The sequence below is a fragment of the Gobius niger genome, assembly GCF_951799975.1.
Source record: "Gobius niger genome assembly, chromosome: 22".
Lineage (NCBI taxonomy): Eukaryota > Metazoa > Chordata > Actinopteri > Gobiiformes > Gobiidae > Gobius > Gobius niger.
In genome coordinates, this window is record NC_136873.1 from 1,885,061 (window position 1) to 1,909,249 (window position 24,189).

Genomic DNA, 24,189 nt, shown 5'->3' on the forward strand with positions numbered 1-24,189 from the left:
AGATGCCCAGGCGACAAACAGCCCGGTCAACCGCTCGGCTAATGTGCCGCCATGTTCAGAGGAGCTTATTTGCTATAACAGATATACCCTTTTCTTGTTTTAACTTTTTACTTATGGTTTACAGTTGACACCAGTGAAACTCAAGTAGAGTAGATTTGATCACGGGCTTCATTTTTTTTATTGCACTCAAAGATGTGGTAATTAAAAACACTGCTGCCCAAAGAGAAAATCACAAGCAATTCATTTCAACTGCTTTTGCAATTGAACTTTTCAAATGCAAAAGAAAAGTATCAGTCATTGCTGAGTAAAATTTCAATGCATCACTTACGTTTATTGTTCATGAACAAAACTCAAAGCCAACCAATATAACAATTCTTGAGTAAAAGTAATTGCTTTACAGTAAAACAATTGTTTTGACCCAACACATTCAAACAAGGAAACGGTAAAGAACTTAAACGCAGCACAACGTCGTCTGGTAACTCTGAAGTCAAAGAGATTGGTCCGGCTCATAAATAAACTAAAACCTACAGCGCATGTTCAGTCTGAAGACTGCTGTGGCTTATCAAAGAGCAGGCAGCAGTGTGGCCACTGCTCTACCGCTCCACTGGGAGTTCCACTGTGAGCTCCACTGTGAGCTCCACATGTCCCCCACGGCCCCTCGCCCCTGGAGGCGTCATCTTCAGTCCTCCTGCTGCCCAATCCCGTCTTCAGCACAAGTCTTCAGGCTTTGACCTCAGCCGGAGCGGGGTACATCTGCTCAGAGTTGTCAGCTCCCAGGTCCTCTGCAGGCAAACACAGAGACTTAGCAGACTACATCACAATGTGTCACCTAGTAGAGTTTGGGCTAAATTACAGCTTGCAGTAGAACTTCATTATTTTAAAGGGAACAAGCCAAGGCTGTCCATGGACGAGCATTCAAATAATATTCAAAAGAAGAGAAAAGAGCCTCAGAACAATTCAAAAAGCTGCACTGGTACATCCAACACACTGCCATGGGTTATGCACGATAACAATTGACCTTTTAAATAGGAAATTGGGCACTGTGGGTTTTACTAAACCCAATGTTGATGCCGATTAGAGCTTAGATCGGCATTAGAGCCCACACCAAGCCGAGCCCTAAAGAAACGTGACGTAAATAATAATTATATCTAAGGTATTAAGGCCGACCAGCGCGAAACATAAAATATAGAAAACACAATACGAGCCAACAAGGTGAACAAACTTGATAACGAATCTACTGCAATGTTTCTCAGCTCCCCTGTGGCCGAGGAAGCTCTGTCTTTTTCCAAGACAAGTGCCCGAAACAAGCAGCTACTGTGGCTAATGCTGCCTGTGAACTCAGCATGTGTTTGTTTGTTTGTATTTTTTGGTTTGCAGTTAGTCTTTCTATCCATTTAGTGTTTTAACAACGATTCATTTTAATCATCAAAAAATTCTGCCTAAATGTGGACGATGAATTAACAACGGCTACGGACATCGACTCATTTTTTGTGTTTTGGCTCTATAAACCACCAAAACAAATATATATATAAATAAATATATATATAAATATGTCATTAAACGTTTTTTCTTTAATTTGAAGCTATTTTACATCAAAATCAGATGAACGGTGTAGGAATTACAACCGTTTGTAGGTGAGCCTCCCACTTTCCAAGGGACCAAAAGTAATGGGACAAAGCAACAATTATGAATCAAATTTTAATATTTGGTTGCAAATCCCTTGCAGTCAATTACAGCCTGAAGTCACCAGACTCTGGGTTTCATCCCTGCTGATGCTCTGCCAGGCCTCTACTGTAATGTCTTCAGTTCCTGCTTGTTCTTGGGACATTTCCCTTCAGTTTGGTTTTCAACAAACAAAATGCTGCTCTATTGGATTCATGTCAAATGATTGACTTGGCCACTGAATAACTTTCCACTTCTTTGCCTTAAAAAGCTCTTTGGTGGCTTCGGCAGTAGCTTCGGGTCATTGTCCATCTGCACTGTGAAGTGGCGTACAAACATTTGGCTGAATATGAGCTCATAATATTGCCCGAAACAGTTCAGAATTCATCCTGCTGCTTTTGTCAAGAGTCACATCATCAATAAATACAAGGGAACCGGGTCCATTGGCCCAAACAAGCCCATGCCATGATGCTGCACCACCATGTTTCACTGATGAGGTGGGATGTTTTGAGCAGATCCTTTATTTCTCCATATTTTTCTATTCCCATCACTCTGGTACAAGTTGATCTTTGTCTCATCTGTCCTCGGATTTTGTTTCAGAACTGTAAAGAGATGTTTTTTGGCTCTAATCAGCCTCCTGTTTTTGAGGCCCACCACTGGTTTACACCTTGTGGTTAATGGTCTGTATTCTCTCTGGTCAAGTCTTCTCTTGATTGTTGACTTTGACACAGATACACTCACCTTCTGTATGTTTTTGATCTGACCTGTTGTGGTGAAGGGTTTTTCTTCACCAGGGAAATAATTCTTCGGTCATCATATAATGTTCCAAACTGTTGATTTACTGTAGCTACACCTAATATGTTTGCTATCTCTCTGATGGGTTTGTTTTGTTTTTGCCTAATAATGGCTTCACTGATAGCTCTTTGGATCTCATATTGAAAACACTAGCAACAATATCCAAAATGCAAATATCACACTTAAAATGAACTCTGGACGTCTCACCTGTTCCTTTATAAATGTGATAATGAGGGAAACGCAAATACCTGGCCATGGAACAGCTGAGCAGCCACTTGTCCCATTACTTATGGTGCCTTGAAAAGTGGGAGGCATAAAAACGCTAGGGATGCACCGATACCGATACCAGTATCGGGTATCGGGCCGATACCACAGGCTTGTACTCATACTCATACTCATTCATGAGGTCCCGATACCAGAAACCGATACCATTTGACATGCGGCCAGCGCACCTACGAGGCGCACCTCTCAGCTGAAGAGAGAAAATAGCAACAAACTGGAGAATTCTTTAGTGGAAATACAATATTCCACATAGCGCTGACTTTATTACAGACTGCGCTCTCTAAATCAGAGTCTGTGCTGGATTTAACCAGAACTTAATGTTGTTCGTGCTGCAGCGTCTGCAGTGTTTACAACATACAGGCTAACGTTGCTAACTCGCGGCTAGCGCACTTTTTGCCATTCTGACGCCGTTTTATGCCCAGGGGTTTATTCTTCTGAAAAACTAACCCAGCGACTAAAAAGTCCTCAGAAAATCCAAATTAAAGACATACAGCATGTCCATATAGAGCGAAAATGAGCTGCAGCAGAACAATGAAAACGCTGTAGCTTCTCGCTAAGTTGCTACAAAACACACGAGAAAATCTACAGGAGCTGAAGTAAAGACGAAAAGAGACCATTTAAGTAACATCTCAATACTATTGTTAAATAAAAATACATAAATGATTAAAGCACAAGCATTGGGAGCCTTTGGACATGGGCTTTTCTGTCTATGATGGACAGTGCAATAAAAATTAAAAATTAAAAATTATATTGAATGAAAATAAATAAATAAATGGCATCAGCACCATTCTAGTATAACTGCTCTTAAATGTGTCGCCTACTTTACTTAAGGAAATGTAAATGAGTAAATTTACTAATTACAAACCAATCTGTGGTGAAAAAAGTAAGAATGTTGAACAAAAAGCCTTGTACTCGTATCGGTACTCGGTATCGGCGAGTACTTAAATCCAAGTACTCGTACTCGTATCGGTTTTAGAAAAAGTGGTATCGGTGCATCCCTAAAAAACGCCTCCCACTTGTAATTCCTACACCATCAGATTTACTCTCAAATGAAAGCTGAAAGCCTGCAGTTTATGTACATCTTTGGTGTTTCATTTGAAATTGAGTATGGTGGTTTATAGAGCCAAAAAAATAAGAATTGAGTCGATGTCCCACTATTTATGGACCTGACTGTAGGTTAGCAGTTCACATTTCCGTCTTGTCTCAATAGTGAGTGCTCCTGGACCTGATTCAAATGTCCTATTGGCCTATTCATTGAAAACTGAATAGTCCAAGGCAGCGAGCGAGCGCAGTCTCACCGGGCAGCACACACTTCCACAGGCCGTAGGTTTTGCCCACGGCGGTCTGCCACAGCCGCAGCGTGCCGTCCTCTGAGCCACTGGCGTACAGCTCACCGTCTGGGCTGAAGCGAACACAGTGCACCGGGCCAAAGTGACCCTTGTACGACTCTGCAACACAAGAACAACTGTCAGGCTCAGATGGCTCGCTATGGCATACATTATCCAACATCAACAGGTCATTTGAAAGCCTTTTAGACAGAACAAGCACTTTTCAAACTGCACTTGGCAATGTCTACATGAGAGGTCACTAAACGGCGGACCCATGCGCCAGCCCATCCGGACCCGAACCTCGGATTCGAAAATTGGACCCGACCCAGAATCCCCTCAGACAAGCGGCTGCGTGTGAACTCTCTCTCCCTCTCCCCAACTGCACCAGAGCGGTAAACTACAGCCCCGATGAACAGAAAGAGAAAGTCCTACATCTTAGCTTCATGATACTTCTTATATTTTTAGACACAGCTGCGGAATGACAGAAATACGGCTTGCTAAAAAAAAAAAAAAAAAAGGACTAAACCTGGACTAAGCCAGCACTAAGCCAGGACTAAATCTGGTCTGAACCAGGACTAAACCAGGACTAAGCCTGGACTAAATCTGGTCTGAACCAGGACTAAACCAGGACTGAGCCTGGACTAAGCCTGGACTAAGCAGGGCTCTGTGTTGAACTGAGCAAAGAAACACATGACTGTCAGATATTCCGTGCACATTGCGATAGTAGAGGCGATATGCATTCTTCTACTTAGGAGTCAAAACTTATTTTAAAAGCAAAAAAACAATAACAGGATTCAATTGATTGCAATATTTTCAAATCACAGTAATAGATTTAACAAAAGCTTAAACATCCCCATATAAACGTGAATTAACCCTGTGTGTTCCAGACCTTTGTTTGTACCTTTGCTAAATGTAATTTGTGACCCTTGGTCTACACAAAGCTCTCAGCTTCTGGCGGTGCACACTGGTCATGAGCCCCAAAATATCCCTGCATTTTATCTGGGATCTCGCACATACGTGCTCCATTTTGGTCAAATTTAGTAAAAAGCCAGCCAAATGTTAGCTACAGTAGGTCGGTCAAGAAGTGGAGTGTAACACATGGCCTACCGGGGATAAAAGTGCAATAGATAAATATATTAAAAACATGCAACAACATCCATTATTCTGCATTATTTCATGATGGTTAGTGACACTTTTATTCTCCTGCCCTCCCACGCTACAGGCAGATCCATTTCAACACAGCGGTGGATTCATCTTTGTGCCATTTCTTTTAAAGAAAAAGGCTAACCAATTATTAACAGTTACGGGCACAGACTATCAGTTAAAGAAAAATAAGAAAACATGTATCCCTCATGAAATGTTGAGATTTCATGGGAATGATGGTTCATGAAACCTTTTGACGAAAATGTAATTTAATTTTAGTAGTGATTTAGTCAAATAATTCTCTTAATTTTTTGTCGAAAATTGCATGTAAATTTAAGATGAATTTAGTCAACTTTGCATTAATAATATTTATTATAATCCTAATTAATCTCTGCAATTTTGGAGCTACTCACCATTTATTCACAGACACACTCATTCATCCTGGCCTATTGTACATGTTTTTAGTGGTAGGGGAAACCGGAGAACCCTGAGGAAACCTACGCAGACACGGGAGATCATGCATCTCCACACAGAAAGGCCCGTCCAAGTGGGTATCAGACCTGGGACCTTCTAGCTGTGAAGCACGAGCGCTAACCACTGCGCATTATAAGTTTTGAGTTCTTTTCATTTTTATTTCTTCATATTTTAGAAAACGAAATTATGACATTTTAGTCATAGATATAACACTGGATAGATGTTAAATGAGTTTTAGCTTGGCTCTAAAGTTAGCAGGTGCTTCATTTTGGAGGGGGCTTTGAAAAACATGCACCAGCGGCCCATTATTTTCTATGGTAGGAGATTCGGAGAATGTCTGGTAGCAACGATTGCACTGAGGTACGATTGGACAGTGGCTGTTTTGGGGCGGAGTTTTGTGAAGAAGAACAAAAGATGATATCTACTATGAACCCAAGCATCAATCAAACTGGCTAGCTGTCAAAATTTGGTTGCAAGTTCTAAAAGATGGACTGAAAGCGTGGTCCTCAGCTGTGTGCTCTAGTCTAGGGCTCACCCAGCTCTTCTTTAGTGCTGTAGTCAAACTTGTAGAGCTTGAAGTCTTCTCCGCCGGCAACAATGAAGTCCTTATCTGGATGGAGCGAGGCGGAGTTAATGGGCGCCGGCGCCTCGACTGTTTTGATGAGCTCCAGGCTGTGAGAAAGAGGAGAGCTTTAACCACACTCAATGACAGTGGAAGACTCGTCTAACAGGCGACGCAATATCCCCATCGCACAATCACTCATGTCCTCCATCTCACTCTCTGACATACATTTTTTGGTAACACAACAAAAAAACTTTGTAATGGCATGCAAAAGTTTCGTTTTAGTCCAGATTTTTGCAAGTCTTGTACTGTAGGGTCCTCTACAGTTCATTCTTAGAGATTAGTAAATGTGCCCAAAGGTAACCTGGTGAAATACTTTTCTTTGTTCCAGTCTTTGGACTCAAACTCGTATTATAAGATGCTATACCTGATATTTTAATATACAAACAATAAAAGAGTAAATAATGTCATGTAAATTGTGACAACATTAAAAACAGAAGTGAACCTGAGTGCGTTGTAGAAGCCGATTGTTTTCCCGTAAGTGATGACTACAATCTCCCCATCAGCCACATACTCCATACTGCTGACTGACGTGTCAAAGGTCAGCGTCTTCACCTCCTCCATGGAGCTGCGGTCCCACAGCCTGCAAGAGACAAGAGCTCATAAAGCACCACAGCAGAACCTCCACATGGGCTCCTGATAGAGATATTTAATCAATTCCCCAATGTTTGCTCATGCTACAATGCACTCAGATGATAAATTATTATATTTATAAATGCATTTTACATTTTTTACTATTTATATGTTTACAGCGTGCAATGACAATACATTTTTCGAACCTTTGGCATCTGTGAAGTCATTTGCAAAAATAAGAAATTCTGACCAGTTTCAGAACCCCTGTGATACTTCATTGTCATGGTGATATCCCGACAAAAAGATTCAGACCAGTTGAAAAACGGCTACAGTAACCCTCCATTTGGGTCGAGGATGGTCCAGTGTCTTGACATTGCTGTAATACCATCCCCTTGGGGCCAGGGGCGACTCCTAAAGACACTTTGGAAACAGGAGTCTAATGTAGTCATTTTTTCTAAAATTCGCTATGACCCATGTGACAACGCGGGGGGAGGGGTCATATTTTTAACCACGCTGTTTTTATGTATATTACAAATAAAAAGTGGTCTATGATTGACAGGCTCTGGAGCGGTATGGGTGGCGAGGGGGTACGGGAGAGGGGGGTGGTTTCGTTTGGCCGTTTCTTAATTCTCAGAGTGCAGACTCTGTACTTGTGAACTCCTGGGTGCGGACTTGTGGGCGCAGACTGGGAGCACAGACTTGAGGAGTTCACGAGTGTGGACTCGGCTTTTTAAAGCAGTATTAAGTAACTAATTTACCTTAATAAATCCTTTTCGTAGTCCCTGTGGGGGTAATACAAGTGTTTATGGGATGATTGGAGGGTCTTTCATCTCCCCCTGGTGTCTCTGACCAGAAAACCATGTTTGCAACTTGACTGCCCCCGGTGCGGAGAAAGCAATACACACTAATGTAATCACGAAGAAGAAGCTAACATGCTAACGGGCAAAGCTAACTGTGGGCTAACGTCACTTTAAACAGTATTTACAGCCAAGTTTGAGTGAAAAAAAATATTTCCATTGTATAATTGGTTGCACGGTAACCCTCTCTCCCTTCACCTTTCCTGTCAGCGTAGTATTTACTCTCCAAGACAATTAATAAATTAAAAAATCGTAACTTGCTACTACACCTGCAGTTGCGCTTATGGCCTCTAGGGGGAAGAGTTACTTAGTACTGCTTTAAGCGTTTGGAACGAGTGAACTCGATGACATCACAGCAGCTCATGAGCTTTTATAAAATTAAATAACCTGATATGAAATTAAAAGGGTGAGACACTGCAGGCCAAGTGGAAAGATGTTTTTTAAAAGACATCAATTACAAACTTTTGCAGTAAACAAAAATAAAATGACTTTACTTTATTTGTTATTTGGAGAGGACAGTGCACATGAATGAACACTCAGTACAGTTACTTTGTGTAATTGTGCCGTCCAATTTGTACATTTTAGTCAATTTCACATTATTTATACTAGGGATGGAATAATAAACAATAATATCGTTTATCACGCAAAAAAAATGTGGCAATTTATCGATCGCCACATTTTTTAATAATAGTGATTATCACGCTAGAAGATAATCACTAAATCCACCATACAGTGCTTCATTATAAAACAAGAAACAATCGTTCTATGTTTATGATTTACTGCAATTTTGCTTATGTGTTTTGAGTTGAACTTGTTAAAAAATACTTTACTAGGTCTCACCCAATATGATTTTTGAGGATATTTAAAGGAGACAAAGAAGAGGAGTATTTCGTTCCCCAATTCTCAGAATTTTTGTAAAATCTGGAGCTTCAGTGATTTTTTTTAAACCATAGGCAAATATCATAATATCCTTAATTGCAATTATTTTTGCATAGATAATTGTGTCTCTAAATTTCATCCCATCCCTAATTTATACATTAACAAGGCTTTATGTGTAAAGTAATCAAAAATACAGTATATTTAAGTTGCTCCAGCCCCAATATGCGTAATGAAGAAAAAAAAAATTGATGTCACTCCAGAGTATACCGGAAAATACGGTATACAGTATATCTACTGTATATCTTTTCCGAAATAAAAAGGTATTTTTTGCCAAATGTTGGTGAAAATTTTAACATGAATCTTGCAATTGTGTCAACAATGGGTCGTCTAATGCGTTATATGCACTTTAAAGGCCTTTAGTCCTAAACTTTTGATCAGCTACAAAACAGCCTCTATCGGTATAATATAATTTGAGAAAAGCTTTTTTCTTTTTTCAATAAAAACTTTACTCAAATTATTATTCTTTCTCACTCCCATTTCTTCTTGTTGCACATAGACGCTCTACTAAGAACCTTGATAAGATCCAACCATGCAATATGTGATTTTTTTATTACAATTTTTCAACTGGTCTTACACTTTTGACTGGGATGTATAAATGTGTGTCACTCAGTTTATGCCCTCAATATAAAGCACACATGAACTTGTGCCGATCATGTTTTTCATGACCCATAACAAAATTTCCATGACCCCAATGCATCCATTTTATTAGCAACATTTATTATTAAGCTAACGTATTCATCAGCACTACATTTTCAGTTTGGAGTTTTTAGGAGTAGGCCTATTGTAGCTAAGACCTGTGTTCATATCGTCGACTAAAATATTTAGTCTTAATTTTAGTCAAAGTGTTATTTTTGTGACTAAAATTGGACTAAAACTAAATTAAAAGTTTTTCATGAGCCTAAAACTATGACTAAAATGTCCTGATATTTTAGTCGACTAAAATAAGACTAAATAAAAATGAAAAGGAGAGACTAAAATCATCCAAACTTCTATTGTCCGTCTGAAAGAGCCTCAGATCATGTAAATTCTCTGCCAAAGGAGCAGCTCTGAGCTTTGTTCATGTGGAGCAGCTCCATGAAGCAGAGGAACAAGATTAAATATGACTATAACACATATTATAAAAACAAAGCTGACTAAATTAGTCTTAAATTTAGTCGACTAAATTGACATGCAATTTTAGCCGACTAAAACTAGACTAAGATTGCAAAGATTTTTTTGACTAAATCTCGACTAAAATTAAATTACATTTTAGTCAAAAGACTAAGACTAAAACTAAATTAAAATATGTTGTCAAAATTAACACTGGCTGAGACCAGAATACTAACTATGTTCTTAAAAAGTTACTCAGGGCTTCAATACTAGTTTCAACAAGTACTTTTTTAAACCATTTTACCAGCGTAAATGACATTGGTTGTTTGTTTCACTGCTTTTGTTTGGTGCAGCCCGGTGAGGCAACACCTGTTGTGACATTGGGCAAAACAACTTATCATGATTTAAATACTTCGTATGGAGTGCACTGACCGCACAGTTTTGTCCTCAGATGCAGACAGGATCTGCCGGTCGCTGTTACACCACAGGGCCTTCTTTATGGCCGACGAGTGTCCTGCCATCTCCTGAGGGGCTGCACAGAGGGGGCAGCGTGATCAACACAAGGACTGTCCACATTGTGTCAGGTACAGTGACAGTGAGAGCTCTTACCGGCCTCAGGACTGTTGAGGTCATACATGCGAAGCAGCTTGTCGTTCCCTCCGGTCAGCAGGCACGTGCTGTCCTGCAAAACATTCAATTGCAAATTCACAAAAATGCCAAGTCGTCATGGAATTCATTACAAACAAACAACAATGGCTTTCAAGATGGAGCAAGCAAAGGGACCATTAAATGCTAGCAGCATCACAACCCCATCAAAAGCCAATCCCTGCAGGAGTGTACATCACAAAATCCACTGGGGAATAACATTGAATAACTTTCCACACGTGTGTGTCATGGCTTTCACTCTTTTAGTGCTGCAGGTCATGCAGTCTCCTCAGAGCACAGTCTGTGTCTTTCCCAGAGTATGTGTGACGACAGGGTGTAAAGTGGTGAGGTGTGGTGCTAACCTGAGTGAAGCTGACGGTCTTTACAATGTGTTTGTGAGCCAGAGTCAGAACCTCGTCTCCGCTCACTGCATCCCACACTTTCCTGAAAGCACAAGCAGAGTTTATTAGCCCAAAAATGCTGTACGTACTGCTATAAAAGTAATATTTACCAAAATCGCTACATTCGGGTTTAGAAGAAGAGAAAAATGCTAAAGTTTGAGGCGGCGCAGCAGCTCCGCTAAATCCGAAGTTAGCGACTTAAGTAAATATTACTTTGGCTAATGGGCCTGATAAATAAGTATGTTCAGTAATTCTGTGATTGAAGAGTTTTTTTTGTAGTTTCTCGCACATCTGCCGGGGCCCCGGAAGTAGAGCTGTGACGTCACCACTTAACAAACGTATAGTTACTTAAACAGAATTAAATCATATAGAAAGTCAAACAATAACATTGGGACAAATAAAATAAATCTCGAATCCCCAGATATTGATTCTGTTGGCAGGAGGGTTAACCTATTGTGCGTGTTTTTAGTGATGGGGAAACCGGAGAACCCAGAAGAAATCTAAGCAGACAAGGAACAAACGTGCAAACTCCACAGAGAAAGGCCCCACTCGGATCAAACTGGGACGTTTTTGCTGTGAGGCTAGAGCGCCAACCACTGCGCCAACTTTTCACCCTCCAAATGCAGAGGGTGAATGACAGACATTGACGGCTGAAAAAGGCACAATAATGACGTTGTTATGAGAATGTCTTGGTTTCATCTCCTCAGGTCCCAACTTTGGCACAGTTCCTACACGGAGACGCCTAACACGTTATGACCAGAGGGACGGAGTAGACTCACGCTGTGAAGTCTGCAGCAGCTGTCGCAGCCTTGGTGGCGTCCGTGTTGAGCGTGGCCCCCCAGACCGCGCCTTTGTGACCCAAGAACGTGCCAATCCAGTCCCCTGTGTCTCCCTGGCGCAGCATGGGCTTTCCATCTGAGGGCGATCAGGCATTGGGTTTATTCACAGAGAACATACATGCTGTCACTAACATGGAGTGTTATACAGTCACTGTTACCATGGAAATCCGCCATGCAAACGTTTTTCACCGCCCAACATTGGATAAAAATTGGAGTAAGAAAAACAAACAGTAATACAGTTCTGTTTGCTGCCCAATCACTGTTGGTAACACACTGTAATGTCCTATGCTTTAATGTAAACATTAACTCCTGTTTTACCTTTGAAAATCTCCGTTAGTTCATTATGGGAAAAACACCCTGCAAATCCCATGAAGTTTAGGATAGGACATCACAATCCTGAACTCTAGGCTCATTCATACTTCCTTTAGATTAAGCCTTAAGAACTGTTAGCTTTATTCACGCTAGAGCTACAATGTTAGAGCCTTAAAAGTATAAATGTGTTTATGATCCATATCAGGTTCAGACGGGCCCTAACGAGGCCGAGTCCCCCGGTGGTAAACACTCTCGGTCTACGTTACCTTTGCAGGCGCTGATGAGGAAGTATCCGTACGCAGTGATCCCGCTGAAGGCCAGGTCCACCACAGGCCGAGTGTGCCCGGAACAGGTCAGCGGGGTCTGTCTCATCGCCATAGCTCAAACAGAATCCTAACCGCCTCTGACAGCTGAGCTCACTCACGGAGAAGCACCGGTTACAGGCTAACGGCTAGCTAACGCTAGCTGACTGTCGGCTGTGAGGAGGATAAGGCGACTGATATTTAGAAGGAGGCTTATAGAGGGACTGTATAGTGAACGCTACTGAAAAATAAGGATTCTTTCAGGATAACTATGTGAAGGGCTAACGTGCTAATAGCTACAACATTGTAACTAACTAGCAACCATGATAGCAACGTGCCCAGCGGAGCTCCGCGGCAGAGGAGGACGTAGGCGGCTATGACGTCAGCTCAGCAGGACGCTCAAAAGCTGACGACTTCCGGGTATTTCAGTGTAAAGAATAACAAAAGAAAACTATTTTAGTCACTCCTTTTTGCTATGTTATCACACGCATAGCATATATATATATATATTATTATGTTATTATCATATTAATAATACATTATGATTATTATTATCAATAATAATAATCATAATAACTATGACGATGATGATAAAAATAATAAAGAAATAAAAAAATGAATAATAATTATAATGGCGCGATAATTGGGCGAGATTGGCACAATTTTTAGAGCAGGTCGTCTCATGATCGGAAGGTCGGGGGTTCAAATCGGGGGTACGAGGACCCCTTGGGGTATGATAGCACTTAGCAGAGGGTACTGGGAATTATTTCAGCCTAAAAAGGTGAAACTGAGTAGAATTTTAACAATACTCTCCAAGGAAAGTTAGTTTTAATTATGTTTTTGGTAAAAAAATAAAAATAAAAAAAAAGCTTGAATTTGAGAGTATTTTAGCTTCATTTTAAAGCAGTACTAAGTAACGTGTTTACCTTAATAAATCCGTTTCGTAGTCCCTGTGGGGGTAATACAAGTGTTTATGGGATGATTGGAGGGTCTTTCATCTCCCCCTGGTGTCTCTGACCAGAAAACCATGTTTGCAACTTGACTGCCACCGGTGCGGAGAAAGCAATACACACTAATGTAATCACGAAGAAGAAGCTAACATGCTAACGGGCAAAGCTAACTGCGGGCTAACGTCACTTTAAACTGTATTTACAGCCAGGTTTGAGTGAAAAAAAATATTTCCATTGTATAATTGGATGCACAGTAACCCTCTCTCCCTTCGCCTTTCCTGTCAGCGTAGTATTTACTCTCCAAGACAATTAATAAGTTAAAAAATCGTAACTTGCTACTACACCTGCAGTTGCGCTTATGGCCTCTAGGGGGAAGAGTTACTTAGTACTGCTTTAAACACAACACTGAATAATCTTTGGTGTAGTTGGCCAAATGCAAGACCAAAAAGGTTGGGAACCACTGGCTTAAGAAAGGAGAATAGAAAGCAGAACAGCTGTTGACAACCAATAGTAAAGTGTGTGTTTTTGGGCATGATGCTGACACCGCTGCTACCGCACCCTCATCAAGTCTGTCCCCTTTTCACACGTTACTCCATGTGGCACAGATTCATTGTCTCTGTACTAAACTGACTGTAAACCTATCTCAGATACATTCAGCGACATCCATTTCTGTGATGTGCACACAGCTAAAGCCACTATGCACAGGCTGGAGGGACATTGTTTACATGGTCCCCTTGTCAAAATAATGGATGTAAGGAGGTTTTTGGTAATTGTGTTGCCATTATTATCCAATGTTTTAAAACTGGCTTCAAGAGAGCCTCTAATGTGAAAGCTACAGCACAGACATGTTGACATGACAAGGACAAGGAGTTCTGGTGACCTGGAATAGTCACGTTTTAGAGTTACAGTGGGAACCAGATCTTTACATACATTATATAAAAATACACATATTTTTTTTCCTCAGCGTCGTGCATGAAACCAGAATTGGCTTTTACTTTATTCGGTCAATTTATTTCTATTTGCTAAATGCCAGAAGAATGTGAGAATTTTTGAAACATTTTTTGTGACTTTCAACAAAGTCAGAAGTTTACAGCCAGTCTTCCCCAGGACCATTTTTGATCAATCAGATTTTGTGCAAACTGGTGTATTTTAGGCAGAAATATGCTGTGTAAATCAGCCTTATACAGTGATAAAAATCAGATGGAACATTGCACTGTTTTATCGCCTTCTCCGAGAAAAAAAACGAGAATATGAGGCCGATAATTGTGAAACAAAAAGAGCGCTTGGGAAGAGAAGACTTTGTTTATGGATTAGTTTATGTCCATAAAGTTGATGATTTCCTGGTGAATGCTGTTAGACTGAGACGCATTAAACCCGTGCACAAGGGGACTGATATTATTATCTCCATACGCTCTTCTTCTCTGTTTATTTGTTTTTTGGTGAGCACATGCACTCACAAACTTGGCTCTGGGACTTGGCTCATGATGTGTGGAGCGTGCGGCACCACACATCAGAGCAGCTGAAGGTCCTGATTTGTTGAAGCCAAAAGAACAACATCACCTGCAAACGGCAGAGATGAGATCCTGAGGCTCCCAAACCGGACACCCTCCGGCCCCTGGCTGCGCCTAGAAATTCTGTCCATAAAGGTAATGAACAGAACCGGTGACAAAGGGCAGCCCTGAGGAGAACACGCACCGGGAACAGGTCTGACTTACTGCCGGCAATGCGAACCAAGCTCCTGCTGCGGTCATACAGGGAACGGACAGCCCTTAGAAGAGGGCCCCGGACCCCATACTCCCGGAGCACCCCGCACAGGGCACCACGAGGGCCCCGGACCCCATACTCCCGGAGCACCCTGCACAGGGCACCACGAGGGCCCCGGACCCCATACTCCTGGAGCACCCCCCACAGGGCACCACGAGGGACGCGGTCGAACGCTTTCTCCAGATCCACAAAACACATGTGGACTGGTTGGGCGAACTCCCACGAACCCTCGAGCACTAAAAATCTCAGACCAATTTAAACAAAATTGTGAAACACAAATAACGAGAACAGAAAGCAGCAAAATCAATGAAAAAAGGGAAACCCCCAGAATGCAATGGTCTTGCACTGGAATTTTATTTACACATTTGGAACTTGGTATAAAACCCCCTCTTTGTTTATTTATTTTATTATTAATTTGTTTGAACAGTTTCAGCTCGAAAGCTAGTTTTCAATACTTTGAAGTATTTAATTGCTTGAAACATGAAAAAGTGCACGATCTGCCAAAACCAGGCAAAGATCCGATGTATATTGAAAATTGGAGACCGATAACTTTATTAAATATAGACTATAAATTATTGGAACTGGGGAAAAAAGGATTAAGTGAAATTATTAACGAAACACAAAGACATGTTTGTTTGAAGTACAAGTTCCAATGTAAGACTGATCCTAGAGCTTACTGACTACTCTGAATACATGTACACAGATTCTCTTGTTGTTTTTTATTGATTTTTACAAAGCCTTTGATACAGTAGAACATCAATTTCTTTTTAAAGCGCTGGAATGTTTGGATTTTGGTTCCAATTTTATATCCGCTATTAATAGGTTTTCCAAAAATCTTGTCACTGTTGCGTCATGCTGTATGAAGCACAACCCCGAGGCTCCCTGTCCTCCGATCAGTGAGGCCCCTAGTGCCATTGCTTTTCATAATGTCTCTGTATGTTCAGAAGAGCTCTGCCATTGAAAGTGTCTATCCAAAACATCTCTCATACATGGGATATCAATCTTACACAAAAAAATGATTCCCTGGTTTACAAAATAAAACTAAGAACTATAAACTTATCTTTTCCTAGGCTAAAGAAACACACTTCAAAATGATGAACAATATTTACCCATCCAAATAATTACTTACGTTTCAACATACAAGAAAATCTATGTACATTCTGCAATATTAATGTTGAGACAACTGACCATCTGATTTTTTTTTTTTTATTGTGACTCTGTTCAGTTATTTTGGAAAGATTTACAAAATTGGGTAAAAAGACATTCAAGAGACATTATAACATTTGGTGTGCTAACAAACAACAAAAAAGTACAACTCTGTCATTCTATGTCTTGCTAAATTCCCACACACACACTTTTTATTTTTTAATGTTTTAAATGTGCATAAATTCCTGGAACGTATAGGACCAAAAGCCATGAAGCCGTATTCTTATTTATGTGAAATCTCCCTGGACTCAAGCTGACCCCCCAGGACCTGACGATCCACCACTGCTCGAATTATGTACAACATTTCAAAGGTACAGAGGGAACCTTACGTTTACATACACTTCATAAAACACATTTGCATTTTTTTCTTGCTGTCTCACATGAAACCAGAATGAACTTTGTTTTTTTTTTTAGGTCAAGAAGAATTTTAAAAACTATTTAAATCATTATTATTGTATTAATTATTTAAACATATGGTCCCCACTCTAAGAGTGATTATGGAATGAATACACTTTTTAGAATTGAATAAATACACATCAAGTTCACTTTTGGTGAAAAATGTGTGGTCAACTTTTGAGGCCCCCCTGAGGCCCCCAAGGCCCGGTTTCTGTAGGCAGCACAGACCATTGTGGACAGAGGAACGATTAGAGCGTCAGGGCCAACAGACCGAACAACATTGTTTTGTTCTTATTGTTGATGTTAATTAAAATTTAAATTGATTATATTTCTTTCTTTTCTCTTTTTTGCCCGCAAGCACACAGCATTTCTAATTTGCAAAAAAAGCAATATTTTGGAATGAGAGGGTCCAAAAAACAGACAAAAAGATTTGATTAAATAAAACACCTCAAAATACCGTAAATGCTCTAATATAGGCGGGGCCTTTATTTACTCAAGGGCATCAGGACCAGGCCTTTATTGGAACCAGGCCACAGTTAGAGACAGGCCTTTATTTCTATTTGAGCAAAATGGACGACCAGGAAAATGAAGAAAAACGAGATTTGTGTCCATTTGCACCTAAAATATTAGGTTCATTTATTAATGAACATTTCAAACCCTCTCCCAGCGGCTGGAACATTGACGCCTTTTATTTTGTCGGGACAACAGGAAGTGTTTCGTTGCTGTTAGCGGAGCTTTGACATCAGTGTCACTGCAGGTTTCTGTTTCGTTTTTACCACGGACCGGATTATTTGTTGTTCTCTTGTGTAAAAGGCGAGTTTAGACGAAGCGTTTGTGTTTGTGATCGATCATGAGACTGACCCGAGAGAAGACGAGACGCTCGCGCTGATGGGAGGAGTTATTTTGAGGCGTGGGACTGACCTGCACACGGAGCAGCTGGACGTGCTTTGAAGACGCAATGGTGACTTTATTAAAACCCTGGAGGGTCACACATTTGTTTCCCTGTTTCCAAATATCGTCACAGGAGGTTTGAAAAGTGGCTAAATCTGCGTCAAAGTTACGCTCGGATCAGCTCCTCCGCAGCGTCCCCCTCGGCCCGGGTTCAGTTTGTTACTTCCTGCACGTGAGTTTTCATTTACACCAGTATGAGACAAATTCCTAACATGGGGAATATTTCTACTGCTATAGTTTCTAATAAAAGCCCCGGCCTGTTTTAGAGACCGACTTTAATTTGCCTCCGCCAGACGCGAACCCGGCCTCTGTCAGAGACCCGGCCGCTGATGGAATACAGGCCAGTATTAGAGCATTTACGGTAATCCAAAAAGAAATGTATCAAATATGACCTTGTGTTCAGGCTGTTAGCTATGCTTTCATTTTGTTATGATTTGCTATATGCTACAATGTGTGTTTGATATAGTTTTATAGTGTCAATGGCAACGCTGATCAGGTGGCAAATGATTGGCCCAAGAGAAATTTGCTAGCTGGGTGTAGACCGTGAACCACGCCTCTCCTATGAGAAAATGAATTGGTGGTCCCCAGACTAAATTTAACTTGTGATATTTTGTCTGGAGATAGCCAGGCTAAAATAAAGGGACAATTTGAATACATACATACTATAATACATACTTTGGACTTTAATTACAAAATGAACAGGACTCCAGCAAAATTCCGCTCACTTCATGCTTATTTTTCACAGTTATTTGCGTGTTTGTGAATAAATGTGCTGGGAATTTGTTGATTCATTGGGCTGCATGATACTGCATGTGCTCCTAATGAATGATTATGCAATAAGCCGCTGCAGTCCACCACCATTCATTCATGAACCTATAGCAGTTTGTCCCTGTGGGTATGTTCCTCAAAGCTGCAGGCTGATCCTACTGTTTTGTGTTCACTGATCCCCCTGAGCTGGTCCTTAAAGCTCCCCTCTGGTCCTCAGGGTGCTGCACACTCCTCCTCGCTCACTGCTGAGAGGGACACGTCCTCTTTGTGAAAGCCTCCACTGACAACTTTGACGACTGTACTGACGGGAAGAGGAACCACACACTTCCCCTCTTGTTCCAGCATGTCCTCTACCTGTGACCAGCGCAGGAGCACCAAGATGACCACAGACCACAGAAAGGTAAGAGTTTCGAGCTCTTGGAAGAGGGATCAAACACTGAGGACAGAATGTTTGGCATTGAATAGCATATGAGAGGGTTTAATGCCTTTGTAATTATGTTAGTTAGATGGACAACATCTGCTGTAAGTAATAATCATAGTTTTATTTCAGCGAAGCAGTGATTTAATCAAGCTGTTTTTATTTACATTGAAATGATCGACAGTTTGTGGGTAAAGACACACACATCCACAGGTCCTGAGCCAGTGTGCTGGATCAAAAAGCCAAAATAATAAAGAAATTACAAAAGATCCGCCCAACTGTTTGCTCACCAGCTTTTTTGGTAATAGATGATGATGAGCAATTGCTATTTCTTTATGGCTAACTATTAACAGACAAAACACATTCAATCTTTCAATTAAAAGAAAATGATTGTTGGGAGATGCTGCATTTGCTCTCCTCCCCTGAGGCCCCTCACTCTTCTACCTCGCTCGCCCACTGTTGTCCTTCTGAGACGCTCCACGTCTCATAGCCCGGCCCTGGGTTAAATCGCTGCCATGATACAAGTACTAGGTGTTGTTCATGGGCATTTTTGTCCCTTTGCCCCATGGATCGGTGCTAACATGGAACTAAGGTATGTTGGTGAACAGGTGAACTAGCTTTAGCTCTGCTGCTAGTGTAAGTGTCCAAACTTTAAGCTATTTAAGCTATTTAAGCCTTCTCATTTATTTGTGCATCTTTCTAATTATTGAATTTCTCATCGGGTGATTTATCCTTTAAAGTCCACTGTTTAACCACACCGCTTCTTTGAGAATTAAACAGTGGATTTTAAAGGATAAACATGACCGTGGCACTTAAAATGTGCTTATTTAATTATATTCTTGCAATGTAACAAGTACCTGCTGAACTAAACAATGAGACGAGCTGTGTACTTTTATTCTTGCGTGCTCGATCAGAAACCACTGTGTGCTCTGTGGAGCCACCGTCAATTCTGACTCACTTACTTCTCATTGATAGATACAGACGGCATCTCTGGAACTGAATGTGAACTCGCTCAACAAGGGAAAACAACTGGGTCAGGACGAGCTTCCCAACTTATGTAGAAATCCCGATTTACTGCGGAAATCAGTAGATTTTTTCTTTTATCATCTATGTTAAAGCTTTTTTAGTTAAAGGGACTATAAGGCGTTTTAAAATGTTAAAATTATGTATTTTCCTCCCCCTACATGTTCCAGCCATGTCCTAAGACGCAAAATGAGCCCAGACCTGTTCACCACAACTGCCTGTAAAATCCTGCACCTCTCGTAGCCAAACGCTCTTTTCTCCGCGACATTATCGTTAGGTAAGAATAAAGAACAGGCGTGTCCAGAATAGTTTAGAAAGAGCTCCATCTTCACATCCCTCAGTGCAAACATGACATCTGTTCAGACGCTCAGGGGTGCGTTTGTTTTGTGTTTGTTTTCAGCCCTGACCTGGAAGCGCTTGTTTTTGTTTTTTTAAAGCTGTTTTATAAATTAAAATCAGGCTGTAAGGCATTACATTACAGAAGTTGTGCTCTTCCTGTTTGACACTATGACGTTAAAAACGTCAGAGTGTCACAACTCAGTGGTTTTCCAGCAGAGGCGGAGCAGCTGCTCGGAGAACAGGATTCAGGAAGATTCAGGAGGATTCAGGAGGATTGCTGAGAACTGTGTGAATGAAGCCCAAAACCACTCTGGGGGTGTTTTTGATAAGGAAATAGCACAACAACATGGCTAAAAGCTCCAAAAGTCGATTTTGCATGATATAGGACCTTTAATATAGAAGGTGCAGTTACATGTATGACCAAAGGTGGCAGTAATGAGTATAAAAATGACAACTCTCATCTAGCCCCTTTAAACACTGCTACTTTTTTGAGTTTGTGTGAGCTTTTGTCATCCTCGGAGCAACAAAATTGCGAGGGAAATGCCCATCAATGCAAGGAAAAAGTACATTTATGTGATATTTTTTCAAAATCACAAACTACCGTTTAGCTTTTGAGATGCACGTTTAAATGATTAGCTGAGCTAAGCGCTAATCAATGACAAAAGACCCACTTTCCCACATAAAAACCACATGAACACAAACCAATTGGGGACAATCACATCTTGGGAAAACAAGCACCCAGTCCACATGAACACAGCATATGTTTCAAATTCTATACCACACAAGTCTAATGAAAACTGGTATAGCATCAATGTGTTTTTTTAGTTTATACATTTAAAGTGCATTTTATTCTACGTTTAGTACATCCATGTTATTTGATGGCATATCGCCTGACAATTTTCTGAAGAAAGGTAAAAAAAAAAAACAATAGAAGGGAGGTCTTGTTTGTGGCCCTTGTGTACAGTATAGCGGCGCAGCAACAGTATAGGGATGTTTACCGCATATTATGGCACACACTTTATCATGAGTTTATTCAAAAAGGGACTATGACTAGACAGACTAATAGTATAATGTATTAATCATAATTGTCATAAATGCAGTGCTATTTCAGCACTATAGTCCAATGGAAATGTCCAGGTCGGAGCTCGGAAATTCCGATCTCTGAGTTCAAGTGGGACGCAACATTAGTTGGATGAAAGGAACATAAACTTGTTTGTGTTGATTGGGCAAATATTGACGCAGATCTTTACATTTTCAGGTTTCAAGTGGGCTACAGTCAGTCTGGAGCTTCAGGGTTTTCTCGGGGAATTAAAAAGCATAAAAAGTCATTAAATTGCCAAAATCACACGCCTTAAAGAGACTAGATGCAAGTTGGTCATTTTATGCTCACTACTGCCACCGCAGGTCTTAGGCGTAACTGCAGTCTTTATATTAAGCTCGTGCATGACGGCACTTCGGACCCAAAGTAGCAACTTTTTGAGTGACAGAGCAGGATTTTAGCGGTCTGTGGTTTTCCATATAATCCCTTTAAATGTCATTAAAAAGCATTGGATTGAAATTGGCATTAAATGTATATCTCTTGGAAAATCACGACATTGCTCAACCATTTTTAGTCAATAAGTAGCATCGAAAATACTAAATTATCGTCTAAAGCAGTGTGTCCCAAACTTTTTTGTCTTGTCTTTTACTCCAAGTACCTCCTACCTCAAGAATTCTGTCAATTCATAAGAGTAAAGCTAAAATACTCCCAAAACACGGACACAAACTGGGCATTAAAATGGCTTTAAAGAGCATTAAATATGACTTGCTTCGGCCTGTGTAAACCCTATTGTTTGGCAGAAGCATGAGATATTTGTAGTTTAATTTGATCAGATGTTTTACCCAGAAAATGATCCGAAAATAGTTAAGTTCTGTCCATTACTTCATTAGTTTTTTTTGACAAGTCAAATGCGAGTGAGGAGCGACATGTTCCTTGGTCCCAAAGCAATGAGGGGGAGAAGAGTAATCCGTCGGCATTATTATCTTCTTATTTCAACAAAAACAAACTGTCCCAACCAATATTGACACCAAACTTAGTTTCTATTCACAAATCTGATGTTGGTGAACGTGAAAAGCGCCTGCTCTGTCATTCAATATCTAAAAGCTCTTATTCTTTGTTTCAAATTGAAGTTCGATATATATTGAGGCAGGAAATATATGATAATACTGAAGACCTTGTGAACTAGAAACTACCTCTAAAGCTTAAAAATGAGAAAAAAGAAGCTTAATATTAAAATATCCCATACTTGACATGAAATACAATGAGACACAACTGATTTTGGGTAAGAAATAAGTATTATATGAGCAAATAAATGTATTGACGATAAATATGGAGGCCAAGCTTGTATTGTTTATCTGTCATTTATCGAACGGTAAGTCTTAAAGCTGATGTACCTGGCTGGTGGGTTGGTGACACGGCTTAAAGTTTAACGGCTTTCTCCTCGAGTGGTTGGTAAAAAATTATCCAACCATCTTCTGGAGCTTTATCTGGGGAGAAAAACAAGGAAATTACACAAGCGATTAGCTGTAGCATTTGTATAAACCTGCTTGGATTAGCGGCCTCCGACACTGTGCCATTGTGGTTTGGTTATGAAACATGATCAACACCCTGTACTCTGTCGCTAATCGGTTACACTTACATCATCTTTAGACGCACGTTTGAAACTGACCGCGCTCTTTAAACACTCTCACATTCCAGGACATTTTCCCCAAACTTAAGCTAGCATTATTAACAAAACAGCAAGAAGGAAAAAATACAAACAACTTTCTGGATTTGATCTATTGCCAAAGATTTCATTAAGACTAACAAGTAATTTTATTGTTCATCATCCATTTTAAAGAGTAAATGATCATTTACCTAGGCCTCGTTTAGTTTTGGAGCACCTTTCATACTTACATACTAAAAGGAATTACAAATAAACACTTTGATTTGGCCTAACCATTTGTGGCAACAACAAAAAAACCCCGAATGACCAAAGATCGAAGGGTGCATGGATTATGACTGCACTTTTGTGTTGATTTATTGCTTTATTTGTTTTGCTCCAGCCCACAGCGGCCGCTCTGAAAGGGGCCATCCAGCTTGGAATTGGGTACGCCGTGGGGAACCTGAGCTCCAAGCCAGACCGGGACGTCCTCATGCAGGATTTCTCTGTGGTGGAGAGCGTCTTCCTGCCCAGGTAGTTTATTTATGTATTTATGTATGTATTCATTTATTTAAGTGGGAACAGTACATATTAATGAACATAGAAAATATGTCAGATTTTAGCTATTTAACAGTAAGACACATCAAAGTCACAAAACAATACAGGCAACAGGACGGATACAGGACAAGAAACAATGGGACCACGAGATACACTGACATACACCCGCTCCAGAGACCATATCACCCCCGTCCTCGCTTCACTGGCTCCCCGTATTACAAAGTTCTGCTCATCACCTATAAAGCCCTAAACAATCTGGCCCCTTCATACTTCACAGACCTCCTACAACGCCATCGCCCATCCCGTCGCCTCCGCTCTGCCGACTTAAACCTTCTCAAACCCGTCACCAAATCAAAGCACCGAACCTTGGGGGACCGAGCCTTCGCCATCGCCATCGCCGCCCCCACCCTCTGGAACTCACTCCCCATCCACATCAGAAACTCAGACTCACTGACCACCTAGAAAAAACTACTCAAAACCCACCTGTTTCAGCTCACCCAACAACAGCTCTGCCATCTTTGTTTGTTTGTCTCACTTGTAAAGCGTCTTTGTGTCTTCTGAAAAGCGCTATATAAGACTTATGTATTATTATTATTATTATTCACATATTCTGTACAAGGAACATTAGGGATTTTAGGCGGTACTGTAGCACAGCGGTTAGTTCTTGTGCTTCACAGCTAGAAGGTGCGGGTTCGATTCCCACCAAGGACGGGGCCTTTCTGTGTGGAGTTTGCATGTTTTCCTTGTGTCTGCGTAGGTTTCCTCTGGCTACTCTGGTTTCCCCTACCACTAAAAACATGTACAATAGGCCAGGATGAATGAGAGTGTGCATGGGGACGACAGATAGAAATTAGCCCAAGTCTACAATCCAG

General features: G+C 40.8%; 1 protein-coding gene across 1 annotated transcript; it reads right to left on the minus strand.

Moving 5' to 3' along the window:
- Positions 1 to 325: 325 nt before the first annotated feature.
- On the minus strand, positions 326 to 12,641 carry strap (serine/threonine kinase receptor associated protein). Its single transcript, XM_079581213.1, has 9 exons — positions 12,228 to 12,641; positions 11,590 to 11,725; positions 10,772 to 10,853; positions 10,374 to 10,446; positions 10,197 to 10,296; positions 6,752 to 6,889; positions 6,220 to 6,356; positions 4,038 to 4,187; positions 326 to 782 (listed from the first exon to the last, which is right to left on the minus strand). The coding sequence occupies exons 1-9, from the start codon at positions 12,337 to 12,339 to the stop codon at positions 721 to 723; spliced, it is 990 nt and encodes a 329-aa protein (XP_079437339.1). The 5' UTR covers positions 12,340 to 12,641; the 3' UTR covers positions 326 to 720.
- Between the last annotated feature and the right edge of the window lie 11,548 nt (positions 12,642 to 24,189).

Coding starts and splice junctions, on each gene's coding strand:
- strap (XM_079581213.1), bottom strand. CDS start 12,339: ATGGCGATGAGACAGACCCCGCTGACCTGTTCCGGGCACACTCGGCCT. Junction 10,297..10,373: donor CCTCAACAGTCCTGAGGCCG/GTAAGAGCTCTC, acceptor CCCTCTGTGCAG/CCCCTCAGGAGATGGCAGGA. Junction 783..4,037: donor GTGGAAGTGTGTGCTGCCCG/GTGAGACTGCGC, acceptor GTTTGCCTGCAG/AGGACCTGGGAGCTGACAAC.